At 48.9% G+C, this 18,067-nt stretch overlaps 2 protein-coding genes across 4 annotated transcripts in view; both read right to left on the bottom strand.

Annotated features, from left to right (window-relative positions):
* Window positions 1-7,363, bottom strand: part of QRICH1 (glutamine rich 1) — a 54,871-nt gene extending 47,508 nt beyond the window's left edge. Inside the window, exon 1 of one of the 2 annotated variants that reach the window (XM_030867033.2) lies at window positions 7,217-7,363. The gene's annotated coding sequence lies outside the window, so the exon portion shown is untranslated. Of the gene's footprint in view, window positions 1-6,538; window positions 6,788-7,216 lie in introns of those variants that run through there. The other variant, XM_030867034.3, reaches the window with a different exon arrangement.
* Window positions 7,364-8,573: 1,210 nt separating this feature from the next.
* On the bottom strand, window positions 8,574-16,064 carry QARS1 (glutaminyl-tRNA synthetase 1). 2 transcript variants are annotated; one of them, XM_030867037.2, is made up of 24 exons: window positions 15,927-16,064; window positions 15,634-15,781; window positions 15,152-15,261; window positions 14,920-14,995; window positions 14,645-14,709; window positions 14,036-14,089; window positions 13,850-13,910; window positions 13,441-13,512; window positions 12,480-12,565; window positions 12,228-12,314; window positions 11,689-11,788; window positions 11,495-11,573; window positions 11,305-11,413; window positions 11,075-11,205; window positions 10,876-10,968; window positions 10,625-10,762; window positions 10,454-10,541; window positions 10,221-10,364; window positions 10,004-10,108; window positions 9,722-9,814; window positions 9,480-9,607; window positions 9,320-9,386; window positions 9,120-9,245; window positions 8,574-8,709 (listed from the first exon to the last, which is right to left on the bottom strand). In XM_030867037.2, the coding sequence occupies exons 1-24, from the start codon at window positions 16,041-16,043 to the stop codon at window positions 8,659-8,661; spliced, it is 2,328 nt and encodes a 775-aa protein (XP_030722897.2). In that variant the 5' UTR covers window positions 16,044-16,064; the 3' UTR covers window positions 8,574-8,658. The 2 variants fall into 2 exon arrangements, with proteins under 2 accessions (XP_030722897.2, XP_060164315.1); XM_060308332.1 differs by lacking the exon at window positions 14,036-14,089.
* Between the last annotated feature and the right edge of the window lie 2,003 nt (window positions 16,065-18,067).

The raw sequence follows: 18,067 nt of genomic DNA, 5'->3' as shown, positions 1-18,067 counted from the left end.
CCCTCTTGCGTCTCCCTCCCTCCCACCCCTCTAGGTGGTCACAAAGCACCTAGCTAATCCTCCCTGTGCTAAGCGGCTGCTTCCCACTAGCTATCTATTTTACGTTTGGTAGTGTATGTATGTTGTCCATGCCACTCTCTCACTTTGTCCCAGCTTACCCTTCCCCCTCCCCGTACCCTCAAGTCCATTCTCTAGTAGGTCTGTCTGCACCTTTATTCCCGTCTTACCCCTAGGTTCTTCTGACCATTTTTTTTTCTTTTTTTTTTTAGATTCCATATATATGTGTTAGCATACAGTATTTGTTTTTCTCTTTCTGATTTACCAATTTTAAATATTGGTCTGTCCTCTAGGAAAGGTGTTAGGGCATTTAAATCGCCTTCCTCTCATTAACCCCTGCCAATCGTATTTTAATTTTTGTCATGATCAGTTTCATAGCTTTAAACCTCTAGCTGTAGGCACACTAATTTTATAGTATCTCTGGACTTCCCACCATGTAAGATAAGGAAATTAAAGTTCCATGCCCTCTATTTTTGACAAGCATTTAGCTAAGTGAGTATAGCTTCTGTTTAATCAATCTTTTAGTTTTAACAACACAGCATTTCATACCAAATCAAACTCAGAACTTTTTTTTTTTTTTTTTAAATCAAGGTTCCAGGACTTCCCTGGTAAGTCCAGTGGGTAAGACTCCGCGCTCCCAATGCAGGGGGCCGGTGATCGACCAGGGGTCGTCGGGGAACTAGATCACACACGCATGCCGCAACTAAACAACTAAGAGTCCGCGTGCTGCAACTAAGACCTGGCGCAGCCAAAAAGAAAAATAATCTTTAAAAAATCAAGGTTCCAAAGATGATAAAAACAATTCTGCTCCAAATAAATCCTACCTGTCAGTACTTCTAGAATACTACATTCAAAACAGTCACTACAAGAATAGTCCAAATATAAATTTATTTCCTGAGCAGAATGGCAAATAGGATGGATATTCAGTTCTCAGAAAGAATGGAATAAAAGCTTGGAAAAGTATCTGCTATAAAGCCCCAAAGTTCATTCTTTTAAGTTTTCATCAAAAAAAGAAAAGACCACACACCTTTAAGTAGGGAAAATTCTATAAAACTTAGAAAACATTGATAAAGGTTCATACACAGGTTCACTATATTCTCCTCTGTTCTTATGAAAATATTTGAAATATCCTATGACAAAATCACCTTTTGGTTTATAGCTAGCCATGTATTTTAAGTAGTTGAGACTCCAAAGTTATAAAACCTTCTGCAGTGCTCCAACCTTACAGTCTACTGTTGGCTCTAAGCAGAAGCTACTACTACCCAATTCCCATTGCTTTTTCCTTTCACTAAGCCCCCAAGAGGTTCTTCACTGACTGTACAAGTCCACAGAATCATCTGAGAACCACTAAATCAGAGGAAGCTAAATATTAACAAATAATGAATTCAATGGAGAACTTAAAAAATATATAACGGAAAAGGCCAATTTGAAAGAATATTCCAATCTGCTCATTTATACACAAGGCTTCATTTCTTGTTCTTTTAACCTGCTCACTTGGCAGTATCTACCAGACTGACACATCCCAATAATGAAAGCACACTAAGTCAGCATTTGACCTGACACAAAAGTGCTGCCGGAGGGGGGCGGGAAGCTTCAGACATACATTTAAATATGTGAGACCAGTCAGTGAGTAAAAGACAACACTGAGAAAAATTAAACATATTCTCAATAGTGGTGATACGTTCTTCCTTTGCTTTTATGCTCAGAAAAAGTCTGCCTTTACCATAAACTCATTCACTTACAATTTTTAAATTTACAATGTAATTATTTATACTATGCTTTGATCCATTTAGAATTTATTTTGCATAGTGTGAGGTAAAAGCCTAATTTTATTTCCAAAGACCCAACAACCCTGTATCATTTACTGAATTACTGAAATTTCTTTGCCCGCTGATTTAAAATGCCACTGATTGTATATCAAATTCATATAAAGAAGGTCTGCTTCCCAGCTTTTTCTGTGATTCCACAGATCCTTCTGTAATACAGTAACTTAAAAAAAAAAAAGCATGTTAATACCTAGAAGATCCACCTTCCCCCAACAAAACGTTTGGTTTTAAAATAAAAAAAAATTAGTGACACAGAAGACACATTACGTGGGAAAGGGGAGGCCAATACAATTGTATTTCTATATCCCAGTATGGTTTAATTATGTACCCAAGAAAAAAAACTGGCATAACAGCAGTTATGCCTGGGTAGTATGGAATAACAGAGGACTTAAATTTCTTCCTGTTTAATACACTCCTGTATTTTCTGCAATTTGTATTAAACCAAAAAGAGAGTTAAAAAGTAATCCTTTTTGCATAGTGGTTATACCACAATAACAGTCAGTAACAGACACACAAACAATTCAGGTTGTTCATAGTTTGATTTTTCCCTCAAAATCTGAAATTCTGAAAGACAAAACCATCAAGCAACAGAAGCTTGCATAATAATAAAGGCTGTTAAATTCAAGATGTTGCTCACCAGATACATAAGGCTGAGCCTTGGTAACAGAGAAAGAAAAATGGATAAACTTAATGAAACTACACTCTATAACCCCCAAAGAAGATTCTTAATTAGCCCCAAGTCAAAGACTCAGTGAGGAGCATTAAGTAAACTGATGAACTAAAATACTTCTCAAAAACATGAAGCTGGAGGGATAGTTGAGTACTCCCAATTTCCGGGAATCAGAAATGGAGGGGAAAACACTCTGGGGCTCTTTGGGGTGGAGTCTGTAGCCAAGCATTTGCTTCTGAATACTTCAAGCATAGCTGCTTTGCAAAACAATAGACAAACCAACCCCCCCACCAACAGACCTAGGAAATTTTCACTACAACCGCACACATTTTTACTGGTTATTTCCCCTGTACTTCCTTCTACTGGAGCTTAGCACAGTGCCTGACAAAGAGCAGGCCCTCAGTATACCAAAGTTATCATTATTCTAATTATTTTATCTCTAGTACACAAGAGGAAAAGGTTACTCCAAAACAACAATCTATTACATTTCTGTTTGCTAATTTTTTCCTATTTCAGTACTAAGGGAAGGCCTAAGTACTCAGGGGAGTCATCCCTTCTTGGGTCCCCTCGAATCTGCTACCTCTTCCCAGCCGCCATGCAACTCTGCAGGGTGGGTCTTGAATATGTGATGAACTAAGAGAAGCCATTCGGAGCTGCCTCAGAGCCCTACCTCTTCCTGTTTACCCAATGGTCAAGCTCTTGGGACCCTCTTAAGGCTCACATCTACTAGCAATGGTTCCTCATAGCTTAGTTCTGGTTTGAAGAACACATTCACATGAAAAAAACATCAATTTCCATTTTAAGGAGTCACAGTCACATTTGTCCTAATTAACATAAGGAGTCATTTCAAAGAAGCAGATGGGGAGAAAACAGTTCTATTCTTAAAGATACTAACCCACCACACGGTTTGTGATAGAAATTATCCCATTAGGACATCCATCTGCCCCATGCCTTCACTAGACAGAGAAGTCCCTGATATAGGGGCATCTTCACCATGGTTCTATTTCTGGACAATACACTTTCAACCAGAAACTTAAACTCATATTCCTATCAATAACTGATGAGCTGTAACCTGGCACAACTGTTTGCATTATCTAGTGAAGTTTGAAAACGTCCATTCCATATGACCCAGCAAATTCTATCCCTATATGTACATGACACACACCTATACAAATGTACTTAACCAAGAATGTTCATAGTAGCATTGTTAATAGCCCCAAACTGGAAGGAATCTAGATGTCTATCAATAATAGTGAATAAATATGGTTTGTTCAAACAGCAGACTACTATACAGAAATTGGAATGAATGAACTACAGCTGCACACAACGTGGATGAATGTCACAAGCACAATGCTAGAATAAGATACAAAACAGCATGACTCCATTTATATAAAATTCAAAATTAAATAAAACTAGGTTGTTGCGGGATACGAAGGTAGTAATAAGAAAAACAAAGAACATGATTATCACAGAATTCAGAATAGTCATTGTCTCTAGGGAATGAGAAGCTGTAACCAGGAAGGGACCCATGAAGTGTTCAGAAGTGCTGGCATTGTTCTATTTCTTGAAGAGGTGCTAGTTACACAGTGGTTCACTTTATAATTTTTCATTAAATTGTATACAGATCTACTGAATTAATATGTATAGATAGATATTTCAAACGCACATGCAAAAAAGAGCTTTCTGACACACTCCACCAGCTCTACCTACAGTTTTGCCCTAGCCTAAAGTGTGACAACAAAGGACCATTCTTTTCCCCTTTTCAGCAAAGCAAGGAGTTAATCTATCATTTCTTCATGCAGCTACAATTAGAAATCACAATCCAATGTGACAATTAGGAAAAAACTAGTGGAGCATTTAAGTGAAGCCTGGAAAGGACTTAAAACCTCTGGAACAAAATGCAGGGCAACCACCTACAAAGAAATTGAAAAGAACAGGTGTTCATATAACACTTCATTCTGAGGCTGAGGAATAAAAGACCATTACAGATAAACGGTGGTCATTTAAAAAGTACACTAGCAGGCTTCCCTGGTGGCGCAGTGGTTAAGAATCCGCCTGCCAATGCAGGGGACACAGGTTTGAGCCCTGATCCAGGAAGATTCCCACATGTCACAGAGCAACTAAGCCTGTGCGCCACAACTACTGAGCCTGCGCTCTAGAGCCCACGAACCACAACTACTGAAGCCCACACGCCTAGAGCCCGTGCTCCGCAACAAGAGAAGACACTAAAATGAGAAGCCCGCGCACCGCAACAAAGAGTAGCCCCCACTCGTCGCAACTAGAGAAAGCCCGCGCACAGCAACAAAGACGCAACGCAGCCAAAAATAAATTAATTAATAAAAAATATAAATTAATTAATTAAATTAAATTAAAATAAAAAGTACACAAGCAAGAAGCATGGCATATCAAAGACAAACTTGTACTTGATTAAATTAAAAGAAGGCACGCAAGCTTGAAGAAAGAAATCCCTGATTCTGAAGCTGTCATGATGGAGGATAGCCACACCCAGAGCCCCTAATTTTGGTTACCTTTTGGAGCAATTCAGATTTACATAAAACTTCAACCACAATTTGATCTTTCCTTTAAAATGGCAACATAAGTGGAAAGGGGTTGTGGAAAGGCAGAGATTCATGGAGAGGTACACAAATTATTCATCACAGAGGACTGGAAGCAGGACATCTTTTAACAGGGAAATCTTAATGAGCTTATGAAAAAATATTATCTACAGACACCAATTTAAAAGGCAGACCTCAAACGTAACGATTAAAAATTCCAGAAAAAGCAGGCCTAAATGGTGTATTAATATTTTAAGTGTATCCTAGATAAACTTGACTGCTTGTCTTTGAACCATTTGGATCCTTAGAAAAGCTGATGCCTTGTCATGCTAAAACCTGAAAGTTGCACTGACTTACATTTTAAAAGAACTGTTCAAGCAGCAAACTGGCTGGCTTCAAAGATGCAGTTCTCCCACATATTCAATTTTCCAGCACCTACTAATTTCTGGCAGACAGCACCCAGAATGACTGGCAGGATTTCTAACGTTTCAATATTACCAGGAAAAAAACTGCACACATATTTCCAGCATATGAATAATTCTAACTCACCAGTCACCATGTTGCACGCATTTCTGGTGCTTGTCCTGAGTTCTTAAGACCCGTAACATTCTAAAGAAGGCAGAACAAAGAAGTTCCTTCCATCCTCAGCCTCTTTTTAAATTTTAAGCTTGTTCTTAAAATAATAACAGTATATTAGGAGTTTTCTAATAATATAGTATTTTTAAGTAGTTTTCTACCCCCACCATTTTCAAATTTAATTGCTAATTTTAGTTCCACTTAGTTTCTTTTTCCTTAAATTCAATGAAGCAAGACTATAAAACATAAACTAGCACATATTTTGTCTTAGAAAAAAGAAGTACCTATTTCTCTGGACAAATCTAGAACTCCCCTGGCACCAGAACACAGTGCTGGGATTTAAAAAAATAAAAAAGCTGAAAAGGATTGAAATCCTGTATCAAAAGTGACTTTTGCAGGCAGATTTCAGATCTGCTGGGGATCTTCGGACTTACAAAAGAAGGCAAAGCACTGATTATCAGATTGTTCAATTTCGTTCTGAGCAACTTTTTGGCTGAGCAATAGCGGGCCCTTTAACCTAATAGAGTACAAGTAAGCCCCTCCCAACCAAACAGAGGAAAAGGCTGCATTTCAGGATTTAAAGTGGCAATTTACAGCTTGGGTAGTTTCACAGCGTCCACAGACGTGGATCCCCTTACGGAGCGCACAGAGGTGACGTCTAAGAACTGCGCTTTAATGAAGAATTACTTTCTAATGACAAGAAAACAAATACCACTGAAGGGCCTTTTAGGATTTGCCTTCTCTCTCCAGCACAAAGCATCAAAACAAGGTGAGGAAGTCGAAGGGGTTCGCTGCCCTCACAGACGAACAGAGCTCGGTTTCAGAATCAGGGTAGCACCCTCTCAAGTACCCACCCTGCACATGGGCCTCGGGACACCTCATTTTTAGAGAGCCAGCAATCTCGCCCACTTCGCAGAGGAGCGGGGCCGCAAGCCAGACCGCAAAGCAGGTTGGTTTCTCCTCAGGCCTAGGCCCCGTTGGTCCGGGGACGTCACCTGAGCAGGAAGGGTCCAACCCACAACCTTCTCCAAACTGCAAGCTGCCCGCCCGCCGTCCCTCCCCGCAGCAGGGGTGTCCTGAGCGCCCGCGCAGCGGTGCCGCCACCCAACAGCAGGCCGCGCGCCTGCCCGCGACCCCCGACTTCGGGGCGCGCGTCCCAGAAAGCCGCTCTGGCCGACGGGCTGCAACTCCAGGAGCCGAGATATCCGGGTCGGGAACGCGCACGTCAGCGGCCACGAGCACCGGGAGGGCCGCACAGCGCGCGCGCCCCCGAGCATATAAACAGCCCCGGCCGCGCGCGCCCACCAGCGCGCATTCGCGCGCCGTGCCCACCCGAATCCCCAAACCGCCCCTCCCCCACCCAGGGGGCGGGGGCGTGCGAGCCCTGGGTCTTTCTCGGCTCCGGAGCCGCCCCGAGGTCTCCAGGGCCCAGCGGCAGCGGCCCGCCCGCCCCCGCCCGCCGTTGTGTGGGGTGGGCCCGCTGTCTCAGGCCCGCAACCCCGCCATATCCCTGCCCCCACTGGAGCCCTCACCCGGCGACGTCGCCGCCGCCGCCGCCGCCGCCGCCGTTCTACCCGCCGGCCCCGCCGCACCGCTCGGGGCCCCGGTTCTGCCGTCGCCGCTCCAAGACCGACAGGATTTTCCCCTCACAGCTCCCTGGGCGCCATCTTACATTCAACCCTCACAGCCAATGAGTGCCGAAAGCCTTTCTCGCGATGATTGGAGCGTCGAATCCCGCGAGAACTAAGGCTGCCTCCTGGCCAGACTTAAAGGGAACGCTTCTGCAGAGGAGAGAGGCCGAGCCTAGGGCTGCAGTAGCGGCAGGAGCCCGGGGTGTAGGGCGGAGCGTACCGCCCTCAGACGCCCCTCCATGTGGGGCGGAGCCAGGGCCGGAGATGGGCCTAGCCCTGGAGCCTGGGCAGGCCTGGGCTTGAAGCTTACTCTCAGGACCCTTCTGCCGCCTGCCGGGGCCTCCTTCTCGCAGCCTCACGCGGTGCGGGGACCAGCCTCTTACTTAAGGTGGCCCCCACAGCCTCTGACCTAGGCCTGGCGCCTCCAGCCGCACCCCACCTGGGAAGCCCCGGGTCACTCTCCTCCAGGAGTCCCTAGCATCTGGGACCAACCCCTCACCCTCTACCTGCTGTCATCCTAATTCAGCCTTCCGCAGTCCAGTCCACCTTAAAGCGGGCCTCGGGTAGCCTGGTGTTTGTATACAGGGAAAATGTGGAGGGTGTTAAAGCTGCAGGCACACGCCGGCTTCACCAGTAGCCCACACTGCCCCAGAGGGGCATAGACTATCATACTGTTTCTTAAAAAGGCCTCTGGAGCTTTGCACTTGTTCATCCTTCCCTGGCAAACTCCTAGTCCTTTGGGGTTCCCCTCAGGAGTGACTTCTAAGAGTAGTCTTCAGAGGCCCAGGCTGGGTCAGAAACCTCCTCCAGCCTCACACAGGCCCCAAGGAGACATCTGCACAATACCTGGTCGCCCTCTGTCTCCCCAACTAGGTGGTGGACTTAGAAGGCCACCACACAGGTCTTCCTCATCTCACTGTGCCTGGCACATAGTAGGTACTCAATAATTATTTTTTAATGACTGTACTAGTAGCTAGGCCTCTCCATCTGCCTAGGCATGCAGGCAGACACAAACCTTCCAGGTCCCTCTGACACAAGGCTCCTAACAGTGGAGCAGCATCCCAGGACCCACCATTCCCTCAGACCAGGTGCAGAAGATAACGAATCAGGCCCAGGCCTCAGCCCTCGAGCATCAAGAAGTGCACCAGTGGTTTCAAAGCTGTCAGTACTGCTCTGTGTGTAGCGTACCTTCCCCCTCCCTGAGCATGACTCTAAGGCCCTTGGGTGCTAGGAGACCAGAGAGATAACACAGACCCCAGGGGGATTTAGCTGTTCTTTATTGACATGGAGTCTGGGTACCCCTCGCCTCCAGAAGGTTGAGATAGGTCCACAGGACTTCCAGTTCACACTTTTCCTGGGTCCTCCTTCAGTGTGACGGTCCGGTTGAAGACAAGCTGGAGGGCAGAGGGGGAGGAATGACCACCAAGCCAGAACCAGGCCAGAAGGCCTAAGTGGGTCTCACCAGACACCCCACTCCAACCCTCGCTTCATCCCAGAGGAGCTGAGGGCCAAGAAACTCTAGTTACCAATAACTTTTTGACTTTGGCTAAAGGACTGGATGGCTCTGGGTCTCCATTTTATATGAATTATAACAATCCCTATGCCTGTCCCCTACCTTGAGGAATAAGAAAGGGTTCATACAAAATTTTGTGCACGGACTTAACCTCTGAGCCTGTTTCCTCATCAGTAGAACATGAACCCCACCTCAGGTGGTGAAAATTAAGTAAGGAAGTGTCAGCAAAGTGCTTGGCACAGAGAATGGCAGCCACCACCATCATTGTTGCGGAAAGGTAAATTCAAGCACCTGTCCCTGGCGGCTGTCTGGATCCACAGAAAAGTAACCAAGCCGCTCAAACTGGAACTTGTCAAAGGGCTTTGCCAGGGCCACAGAACAGTCCACTAATGCTGCCTCGACCACTTGTAGTGATGCCTGTGGGCAGAGAACTCAGGTGGCCATCCAGCCAGAAAGGCCCACCACCCTTACCCCATACCCCATGAGCCTACCGGGTTCAAATCACTTAAGAATCCACCAGGCACCTCAGCAGGATCCTCAGGGTTCTTGTGCTGAAATCTGCAGCCAGAGTAAAGGTCAGACTCCAGCTGGGCAGCCACAGCAAGCAATGCCCATCTTGTACCTGCCCCAACACCAGCTCTGTTCACTCACAGTCGCTCATAGAGGCGAATCTCACACGTCAGAGGCTGTGATACCCAGTGAATAAATGCCTTGGGCTTTTCTCCAGCATCTGCCCGTCTGCAGGTCACCTCAAGGCTTTCCACACAGCCACTGGGGCCCTGGAAGTCAAGGGGCCTGCAATCAGACTTGGACACCACTACCAGGACTGCAAGCTGCACCCAGATCCTCACCCCAGCAGGCACTGTGGTAGGAAGGCTGCAGCTGGCTCTCACCTTGACAACATGCTGCAGCTCGATGACGTAGCCTGTATGCCTCAGGCCCACGGGCTGGCCCCATGCCAGGCGCTTATAGCCTGGCTCTGGCTCCTAGAGGTAGGAAGTAGGGTGGACACAAGAGGCTGCAAGGGTCGGGCAGGTACAAGAGGCTTCTCCCACCCCTACGTCTGGCAAGGATTTGTTTGACTGAAGCAGGGAGTAGATGGACTGATAGAAGAGATGAAGGGCCCTCAGGACTGGGCCCAGGAACAAACAGGACCCTTCACCACCCCCATTCACCTCTTTGAAGTCAGTCCTTTCAATGAAGACAATGGGTCCAAAGGGAATCTGATGGAAGCCCTTGGTCTCATCAGCTGGGAAGCTGGGTACCTGAATGTCCAAGGACTATAGTAGGAGATAAGTGTCTGAGTCACACTAGGCACTGGGATTCCCACACCTAAACCCAGGTGCAACCCCACCCCCCCCCACACACACACACACTCTGAAGGAGACTTACCTTGGCAGCAGGAAAATTGGTGATGACCACCTGTAATGGCTCCAGCACAGCCATGGCCCGAGGGGCTGTGTCATTCAGCACATCACGCACACAGGCTTCTAGCAGATGTGGTTCCATTGTGGTCTGTGCCACTGTCACTCCCACCTAGCAGGAAAGGACAGCATCAGTCACAGCCACAACCACATACTACAGTGCTCAGCCCCCACCTGCCCACTCAGCCCACTCGGCTATACCCGAGCACAGAAGTTGTTGATGGCCTCAGGAGGGAAGCCCCTCCGACGTAAGGCTGTGAGCGTGAAGAGCCGTGGGTCGTCCCAATCCCTGTGGGCGAGGTGGTGGTGAGAAAACCTATGGCAGCATATGCTACTAATACCAACCTTCATTAGCCAAAAAGCCACACCTACCGCACAGCGCCAGCTGCCACAAGCTGGAGAATCTTCCTCTTAGAGACAACAGCATAGTGCAGATTGAGGCGGCCATACTCCCACTGCACAGGACAATAGACGTCCAGTGCATTGCACAGCCAGAAGTAGGAAGAGCGTCTGGGGTGGGAGGGCAGAGTCAAGACTGGCCACCTCCAACCAGGGAGAGACCGGCAGGAAGGGCTGCTGGAATCCCACTGGCCCTCCCCTCCCCACGGACCCAGCTCCCTCACCGGGCCTGGAATTCCTTGGTGCAGAGTGAGTGGGTGATATGCTCGATGGAGTCACAGAGGCAGTGTGTGTAGTCATAGGTGGGGTAGATGCACCTGCAGGGCATAGGCAGTGGGCCCCACCATTCGGCCCCACTCTGCCCTACCCATGGCCCACCCGCCACTCTACAACTCCGCAACCCCACCCCAAGTTCACACCAACCAAGTGTCCCCTGTGCGGTGGTGCGGTGTATACTTGACTCGATAGGCCACAGGGTCCATCTTGCCATCCTCCATCACCAGCTTCATCCGCAGTGTGGCCTCACCCTCTGCAAACTTGCCCTTGCGCATTGCCTGAGAGGAAGCAAGGGCTCAGGCTGCCACTCAGCACAAGGGCATCTCATTCTCAGTATCTTGGCCCACCTAGACTCAATTGCACGCCCAGAGCCCCACCTCGAAGAGTAGCAAGGACTCCTCTGTGGGACGGTCTCTCCAGGGTGAGGGCAGTGGGTTGTGGCCTTTGAGCTCCTCTCCTCGCTGGTGGCACACATAGGCCTGACCCCTATGAGGAAGGGGTGTGAATGCCCAGCATGGATGTGCCCTGGTCAGGCTGCCTGGCTCCACATCATGGCTCTGGCCTCACCTGCGGATGAGCTCCTCAGCCCACGCATACAGCTGGTCAAAATAGTTGGAGGCATATGTCACCTTGTAAGGTATGTAACCTGGGGCAGAATGAGATGGGTATTAGCAACCAATCAGGGACACCCAATGGCAGGCCATGGCCCAGGGAGAGGCCCACTGATAAGCAGTTCTGCCCAGGCCTTCCCCAACCCATACCCAGCCAGGCCACCATGTCGCAGATGGCAGTGAAGAACTTTGCTTCCTCCTTCTCAGGGTTGGTGTCATCAAAGCGCAGGAAACAGATCCCATTGTTGGCCTAGGAAAGTTGCAGTATCTGTGAGCTCCCACATCATCAGTTCCTACAATCCATCTCATCAAACTGGGACATTCTCAGAGCTCTCCCACATCAGAATTGAAAATATCTTTCACTCACCTTCCTGTATCTAAATGCCCTAATAAACAAGGCATCGCATACTAACGTGGGACACAGCATAGCCTCTTCCTAAGCCCAAGAGGTTGCACTGGGAATTTCCGCAAATGTGAACTCACTGCCTCACCAAGAGTTTTTCCTCAATGAGCCCAATTGAGTGGATTCCTAGGTATCTATCACACATTCCTAGGTATCCCCTCCAAGGCCTCTGTCTGCTCTGGGACACTTTATGGGAGCAGCAGGAAAAGCAGGGATACCTCTCTGGTACCTAGTCATGGGAGCAGCAAGCAGTTATGCTGCTTGCCAAGTCCCCAGACACACTCACCTTGGCATAGCCAAAGTTGAAGTTGATGGCTTTGGCATGTCCAATGTGCAGGATTCCATTGGGTTCTGGTGGGAACCGGGTACGTACCTGAGATAAGAGAAATGGGAGCAGAGGAATCAGGTCAGAGCTCAGACTACACTAAAGGATGACCCTTCCCAGGGAGGCCATGGTGATAGGTAAGGCGGGATAGTATGGAGGCAGCCCCAGGCAAGTGATGATGGCACTAGCTAGCCTGGCAATACTCCCACACACCTGTCCTCCAGTGATCTCCAGGTGCTGCTTCAGTAGATCCATGGTATATGGAGTGGTCACATAGCCCGGGGTCTTGTAGTTCTCACCTGCCAGGGCCAGAACAAGCCTGATGATACCAGGCTGCAGCCCAGGGCTCCCTATCCCAGGGACCTGACTACAAGAATTGCTATTAAGATCCAGCCCTCCACAAGAAAAGAAAACCCTCTTACACTGTTGGTGGGAATGTAAATTGGTGAAGCCATACGGAAAACAGTACGCAGTTTCCTCAAAAAACTAAAAATAGAGTTTCCATATGATCTAGCAATCCCACTAACAGGCATATACTCAGACAAAACTATAATTCAAAAAGATACATGCACCACTACGTTCACAGCAGCAGTATTTATAATAGCCAAGACATGGAAACAACCTAAATGTCCACCGTTAGATGAATGGATAAAGAAGATGTGGAACATATATACAATGGAATATTACTTAACCATTAAAAAGAATGAAATAATGCCATCTGCAGCATCATGGATGGACCTAGAGATTATTATACTACACAAAGTAAGTCAGAAAGACAAATACAATATGATATTACTTATAGGTGGAATCTAAAATACGACATAAATGAACATATCTACAAAACAGACAGACTCACTGACATAAAGAACAGACTTGTGGTTGCCAACGGGGGGAGGAGGGATAAGGGAGGAAAGTACTGGGAGTTTGGGATTAGCAGATGTAAACTATCATATATAGGATGAATAAACAACAAGTTCCTACTGTATAGCACAGGGAACTGTATTCAGTATCCTGTGATAAACCATAATGGAAAAAAATATATATATGTATAACTGAGTCACTTTGCTGTACAGCAGAAATTAAACACAACATTACAAATCAATTATACTTCAATAAAATTAAAAAAAAAAAAAAAAGATCCAGCCCTCCACAGAGTTTCAACCTGCCTGCTCACCAGGCTTGTGGAACTTAAGCGCCTCGCCTCGGAGCTGCTCCATCAGAGACAGGGTCTGAACAACAGTCTCACCTGCAGAGAACAGACCAAGGAAAACTTATTCTCTGGATACAGCTCCCACATCCAGCTCAGGGAGGTGCCTGTCGATACTACCCATATCCTGGAACCAGAGTAGAACCAAGCAGTCCCCTCTTCCCCCAACCCCAGAGACAAGAGATACAGAGCCAGACTTCTCAGGCCTCCTCTGACTAGTTTCTGGGTAAAGGAAACACCAGAAATTCCAGTCTTGCAGCAGAAGACAGAGTGTTGATTAAGCCAACGGCCTGAGGAGTCTGGGCTATAATGACCCATCAGGTGGAAAACCCAGATATCAGGGAGTTGAATGTGACAGGAGCCTCAAGCCTCTCACCATTCTCTACCACATCCTTTGCTGTTCTTCGGTCTGTTTCTTCTGGCCGAGCCTTTGCCACCTGAGAGAAGTTCAAAAGTTGGGTCAACGTCTCGGGATCACTGGGGTCAGATACTCCCTTCTCCAGCCTGAAGTTTCACCCTACCCCATCTCATTCCCAGGACCCAAGACCATGCTCAGTCCCACCTTGGGCTTCTTCTCCAGATCAGTCTCCGTCTTGGGACCCAGGAGGTGGAGGACCTTAGCAGAGACCAGAGTCAGAGCTGGGACAGGAGCCCATGACTGACCCAACCCACCCATCCAGCTAAGGGCTTCTTGGTTCTGTCTACTGGCACCACCTTGAAAAACCTACCTAGCCCATCCCACCTCTGCTCCTCACATGGTTCTGTGGCCTCAAATGCTTTTTCCCTCCTGAGGGTCCTGGGCTCAGGTAACAAAAACAGCCATTTACAGAAAGGAACTGTGGGCCCAGCATCAAGATATGCCATCTACCTCAACCATCACCCTCTTGTGATTCTCTGCCAGCACACTGAGATGAAGGCCACATCACCCTTATTTACAAGATGAGGAAACTGAGGTTCAGAGTAAAGCAACTCACCCCAACTTAGGCAGAACCCAGAGGCCCAAGTCTTTCACTGTCCAACCGGGTGCTGCTCCCTCTACCCCAAGCTCTACTATCCACCATCAGAACAGGAATAGGCTTTCTTCCCCTTCCACCACCATTTATCCCTCAGTGGACTCTAGACACTGTCTCTGGCAGGGTCTTTGCCTGCTTCAGCTCAAGGAGGCACCCACCTGCATGTCTACTTCGTGCTTGATCATTTTGCCATCTGCCCACTTGAGCCCAGCCCGAGCCTCTCCTAGAAATATGGGCAGAGGGAGCTGCAGAAAGGCAAAGCAGGACGTTGCCCACCCTCCTTCCCAAGAAAAGAACCTGGCTGGCCTCAAAAACCGCAGCCAGACCACTTTTAAGGTGTTCCTATTCCTCTTCCCACCTCCCTCTCACCCATGCAGAAGAGAAGGCATGACTAGAGAGAATAACATAGTCCCCTGCCCCAGGCCCTGCTCACCCATCAGCAGCCCCATATTGAAATGGTAACGCTCTACTAGGAGCTGGGGTCGGTGGCGATTTATGGCAGCCTCCACCTACAGAAAGCCAAACCATGTGGTTCAGGAAAGTGTCCTTCAGAAATGCTCTAGGAACCCACACCCTCACCCTGGGTCTTCCTGGTTGGAAAAGCTGAGCCACTCCTTTTCAGGTTCATTACTAAGGAGGCAACCGATGCCTGGGGAAAGACTCACAGCCTCCTCAATCTGCTCTGGGGTCACCACAACGCCCACGCCGCATTCCTGCTCAAAGACCATGGTGTTGATGGGGTCCAGGGGATGACTCCGCACATATTCAAGGGCAGCTGAAAAAAGAGAGCCAATGAATTTGTGGCATCTCAGCTCCAGGAAGTAGGAAGACAAAGCCCTAATCCGATCCATGAAACCCCAATTAGTTTGGCCTCCTGGGTAATTAAGTCTTGCACCTCTAGAGAAGCCCTGAGGTCACAGGAAAGAAGCATGTGCTCTGAGGGAAACTCCCTCAGACCTACCATTCTCTAGTCCGTCTCACCAGAGGTGGCCCTCTCCATCCCTCAGTGCCAGTGCCTGGGTTTAGAGGGGAATGCACAACTAATAATGCAGAGAGACGCTGAGGGACTTCGCAGAATGGGTAGATAGGGACCTTGGCTGAGAAGAAGAGTTGGAGGTGGAAGCGGCAGGACAGGCAGGGGTCTCACCGCTCAGCTGGGTCTCCGTATGGATCTTCCTATTGGCTATGTAGCTCACGAGGAAAGAGAGACGCCGCGGATCCCGGAGTCGGGAGGCCAAGCCATAGAGCAGGGTCCCGGTAGCCTTGTCGATGGTGCAGCCCAGAGTCTGTTGCGCCTGAGGTCAGAGGAGTCAGGAGATAAGCCCCATGCCCACTAAGAAAAGCCTGAACAAAACAAGGTAGGTTGGTTGGGGTCAGGACCCGGCCTGGCGCTGCGTTGGGGAACAGTCGGCAGCCCGGACCAGGGACTTGGGTTCGCACCTGGGTCGCCGCCTCGCGCAGCTGCGCGCTCAGAGCCGTGTTCTTGAGCGTCTCGCGGGCCTTGTGTTCGCTCAGGCCGAGGCCGGTGAAGAGCGACAGAGGGTCCAGAGCTGCCATTGCTGGGACGCCGGAAACCGAAAGAAAACTTTGGGGCCAATCTGTACATTGGCATTAGCTCACTGGCCAATAGGAGAGCGACGCCGTCAGGGAGAGCCAATGGTGTCCTTCCTTGGCTGGAGGGGGCGGGGCTCTCCAGGGCTGTCAGCGCCATTGAAAGGGCAGAGGGCGGCCTTTCCGGCTTTTCAAGGCGCTTCACTTCCGTCTTCGTGCTCCAGGTCACTATAAGGGGTAGTGGCGACGGGACTTCAAGGGATGATTTGCCGCGGACCTGGAGGGAAGGTGTTCAGCATCCAGGCAGGAGGCAAACATGGGCATGGCTCTTTGCTCTTCGACTTTTCTCCTTCAGCCCTGGAAACCTCGGGACTATCCCAATTCTGTTCTTGGGAACAAATGTGAGTCCCTATCGCGTTTCTGACGTCAAAGCTTTGGAGTTGTCACGGAAACATTTGAACAAAATGAAGCCCGGGAAGTTCTGTCAAGACTCGAGCACAGAGAATGTCTGAAATGGCCCATCGATGGGCCCCAAAAGTCTGGCACTTTTTGAGAACCCACCTGGACACACACCTGGCCAGGAAGGGCCTCTCTTAAGTTCTGTGATGATTTGGTTTAAACTCTCCTGTCTGGGAATTCCCTGGTTGTCCAGTGGTTAGGACTGTGCGCTCTCACTGCTGAGCGCCTGGGTTCAATCCCTGGTCAGGGAACTAAGATCCCACAAGCCACGTGGTGTGGCCAAAAAAATCTCCTGTCATACTTACCCCCCTTACCAACACATGCATATGTCAGGAAAACCACAAGCAGATTAGACCTTGAAATCCACATGCAGGTGTTTGACAGGATATTTTCTTGAAGTTGGGATAGGGTGGGACAGAGGAGGTAGAATAATCATGATGATGTTCTTGGGGGTCTCCCCAGTCTCATTGGACTTCCAGGACCTGCTGAGAATCATTAGGCTGAAACTGAACATACAACCTGTTTTCTTTATGGAACTGGAGCTGCTGGTGGTGACATGATGAGGAGATGCCCAAATTTGGGATGGGAACTCAGGCTCTTAGAGGCCTTGTCATCACTGATACTACCGGACCTTCAAGCACTGGTCAGGATCCTGACTGCAGTCTGTATCCATAGTGTATCCTTGTTTGTTACTATATCCTAGTAATGAGTGAGTCCATTTCTGGGCCCCACATGATGACCACATGCCAGGTTCTGCCCAGTGCCACACTCCGCATCAGTATCCAGAGCCAGCCCTGTGTCTTGGCTCCCCATGGCACTTTGGCCCCAGCCTGATGCCCAGCCCAGCCAAGGCCAGGAGCAGGCATTAAGCAGGAGTTGCAGTGCAGTGGTGCCACAGACAGGCACTAAGAAGCAGAACCGTAGCCACGCCAGCCCTGTGCTGAGTCCACAGCTGCAGGTGTCTAGCTCACCACAAAGATGCCTAAGAAGAGCAGGGTACCTGATGCCACCCAAAGATCCATTACAGCACCATGACCACCAACACTAAGTCCTGCAGGTCTAGTGATGGCCCCCTCAGTGGGGTCAGGGCCTGTACCCTCTTTCCTGGTTCCCTCATAGTGCTGACCCTGTGGCTCCATGTCACAGGATGAGGCAGTTGCCCCTACCAAGAATGCCACAAGTAGTGGCAGGCTAGCCAGTCCTCTGGAGCCCTTTGACTTGCACAGAGCAGAACCATCAAGTTGGATGGGTGCATGCCCAGGGGACTGGCTTGCTCGCATAAGCCTCTGGCACTACTTCAAGGAAAATCAAGAAAACAATGAACGAGGAGAAAAGCCAGGGAGCAGCCAGCAAGGCCCAGCTGTGGCATGGGAAGAGGCAGGGTCCAGTAGCCAGACCTACGGACAAGTCCCTGTGGCACAGGCTGATGCACAGAAGCAGCAGTGGCCACAGTGCTGAGGGCCATGGCAGCCTTGTGCAAATGCCCCAGAAGGGTAATGTGGCAGGCTCAGCAGCAGCAGGGCTATGGTCAGAGGTGGACAGAGCCCCTTGAGTAGTGCATTCAGCACATG

Source organism: Globicephala melas, chromosome 11 (assembly GCF_963455315.2).
Source record: "Globicephala melas chromosome 11, mGloMel1.2, whole genome shotgun sequence".
Lineage (NCBI taxonomy): Eukaryota > Metazoa > Chordata > Mammalia > Artiodactyla > Delphinidae > Globicephala > Globicephala melas.
Note: the sequence above shows the minus strand (reverse complement) of the source record. Positions and strands in the feature narration are given on the sequence as shown.

Coding starts and splice junctions, on each gene's coding strand:
- QARS1 (XM_030867037.2), bottom strand. CDS start 16,043: ATGGCAGCTCTGGACCCTCTGTCGCTCTTCACCGGCCTCGGCCTGAGC. Junction 15,782..15,926: donor TGCGCGAGGCGGCGACCCAG/GTGCGAACCCAA, acceptor CTCTGACCTCAG/GCGCAACAGACTCTGGGCTG. Junction 15,262..15,633: donor TACGGAGACCCAGCTGAGCG/GTGAGACCCCTG, acceptor CTCTTTTTTCAG/CTGCCCTTGAATATGTGCGG.